The sequence below is a fragment of the Micromys minutus genome (genome assembly GCF_963924665.1).
Source record: "Micromys minutus genome assembly, chromosome: 2".
In the NCBI taxonomy this organism is placed as follows: Eukaryota; Metazoa; Chordata; class Mammalia; order Rodentia; family Muridae; genus Micromys; species Micromys minutus.
The window spans coordinates 90,589,386-90,591,155 of NC_137971.1; the positions used below are offsets into that span (position 1 = coordinate 90,589,386).

Below are 1,770 nucleotides of genomic sequence, written 5' to 3' on the forward strand. Positions count from 1 at the left end.
TTGAAAAATAGGGATGGCTAGAATACCGAATGCTTAATCTTTTTTAAAAAATATATCTTTAAAATGCATGCATGTTAGATGTGTGGCGTATGTGTGTGTGCACTGATGTGCTTTCCCATGTCCTTGTTTGTGGAAGTGAAGGATGATTTCAACTGGCTTTCACTGATAGTCATCTTCCAAGCCATTTAGGAAGAGTCTTTTCAAAAAAGGGAATGAATTAATGAATATCAAGTATTCAGTACAGTGCTCTTTGATAACTTAATGATCATAATGATTTTAAAACTTTACTGGGACAGGTAGTCAGTATGAAAACTTGAGGTCAACTCTATCGAGAACATATCTTTTCTGTGTGATTTCACTGCCTTCATTATGTGAGTTTTGGATTTCTGGCTTGATTGGAATATTTTCTATGGCATTATCCAACAACAACTCTGAAGCTTCCATTTTTGAATTCGTCCTCATCTGCTTCCCCAACTACCAGACCTGGCAGCATTGGCTGTCCCTGCCCCTCAGCCTCCTCTTCCTCCTGGCCATGGGGGCCAATGCCACCCTTCTCATCACCATCAGGATGGAGGCCTCTCTGCACGAGCCCATGTACTACCTGCTCAGCCTCCTGTCCCTGCTGGACATTGTGCTCTGCCTCACCGTCATACCTAAGGTCCTGGCCATCTTCTGGTTTGATGATAGATCTATTGGCTTCTCTGCCTGCTTCCTCCAGATGTTTGTCATGAACAGTTTCCTGACGATGGAGTCCTGCACCTTCATGGTGATGGCCTATGACCGCTATGTGGCCATCTGCAAGCCTCTGCAGTACCCGACCATTATTACTGACCAGTTTGTGGTTAGGGCTGCCATCTTCATTATAAGCCGTAATGCTCTTATTTCTCTCCCTGTTCCTATCCTTTCTGCCAGACTAAAATACTGTGCCCAGAACATCATCAAAAACTGCATCTGCACCAACCTGTCAGTGTCCAAGCTCTCCTGTGATGACATTACCTTCAATAAGCTATATCAGCTTATAGCAGGTTGGACCTTGCTGGGCTCTGACCTCATCCTCATTGTACTTTCCTACTCTTTTATCTTCCATGTTGTGCTCAGGATCAAAGCGGAGGGAGCTGTGGCCAAGGCCCTGAGCACATGTGGTTCCCACTTCATCCTCATCCTTTTCTTCAGCACAGTTTTGCTGGTGCTGGTCATCACTAACCTGGCCAGGGAGAGGATTCCCCCGGATGTCCCCATCCTGCTCAACATCCTGCATCACCTCATCCCCCCAGCTCTGAATCCCATTGTTTATGGGGTAAGGACCAGGGAGATTAAGCAGGGAATCCAGAACCTGCTTAGGAGGTTGTAAGAGGTACCCAGCCACCTTTAGAACTCATAAGAAATAATTAGAAAATGGGAAATCATTTTTATATCGAAAAGAAATCAAAAGTTTAAACACTACATGATTTTCACTCTGATTTTTCTTAGGCAGTATAAGAAATATTCCCTTTCAAATCCTTTTTTTTACTGCTGTCTTAAAGGAAACATTACTTTGAAGAAGATGGATACAAGCTTACATGACACGCAGGAAGAGACCTGTAGGATTTTTAAAGGACCCAGAGTCCTTATCCTTTCCTGTCTGACTCAGCGTGGCAGAGCCCTGCCCAGTTTTTTTTTTTTTTTTTTTTTTTTTTTTTTTTGCCATGAAGTGATACTTTGGGCAAAACATTGACAGTGATCTGACGTGTGTGGTTCTTGAGGTGGAGCTCTTTATTCTGAGCACCTCAA

General features: G+C 43.5%; 1 protein-coding gene across 1 annotated transcript; it reads left to right on the forward strand.

The window, feature by feature from the left end:
* Positions 1-409: 409 nt before the first annotated feature.
* LOC308418091 (olfactory receptor 56A4) lies at positions 410-1,351 on the forward strand (the record flags this gene model as incomplete). The annotated part of the gene is made up of 1 exon (XM_080913420.1): positions 410-1,351. The coding sequence occupies one exon, from the start codon at positions 410-412 to the stop codon at positions 1,349-1,351; it is 942 nt and encodes a 313-aa protein (XP_080769546.1).
* Positions 1,352-1,770: the final 419 nt, after the last annotated feature.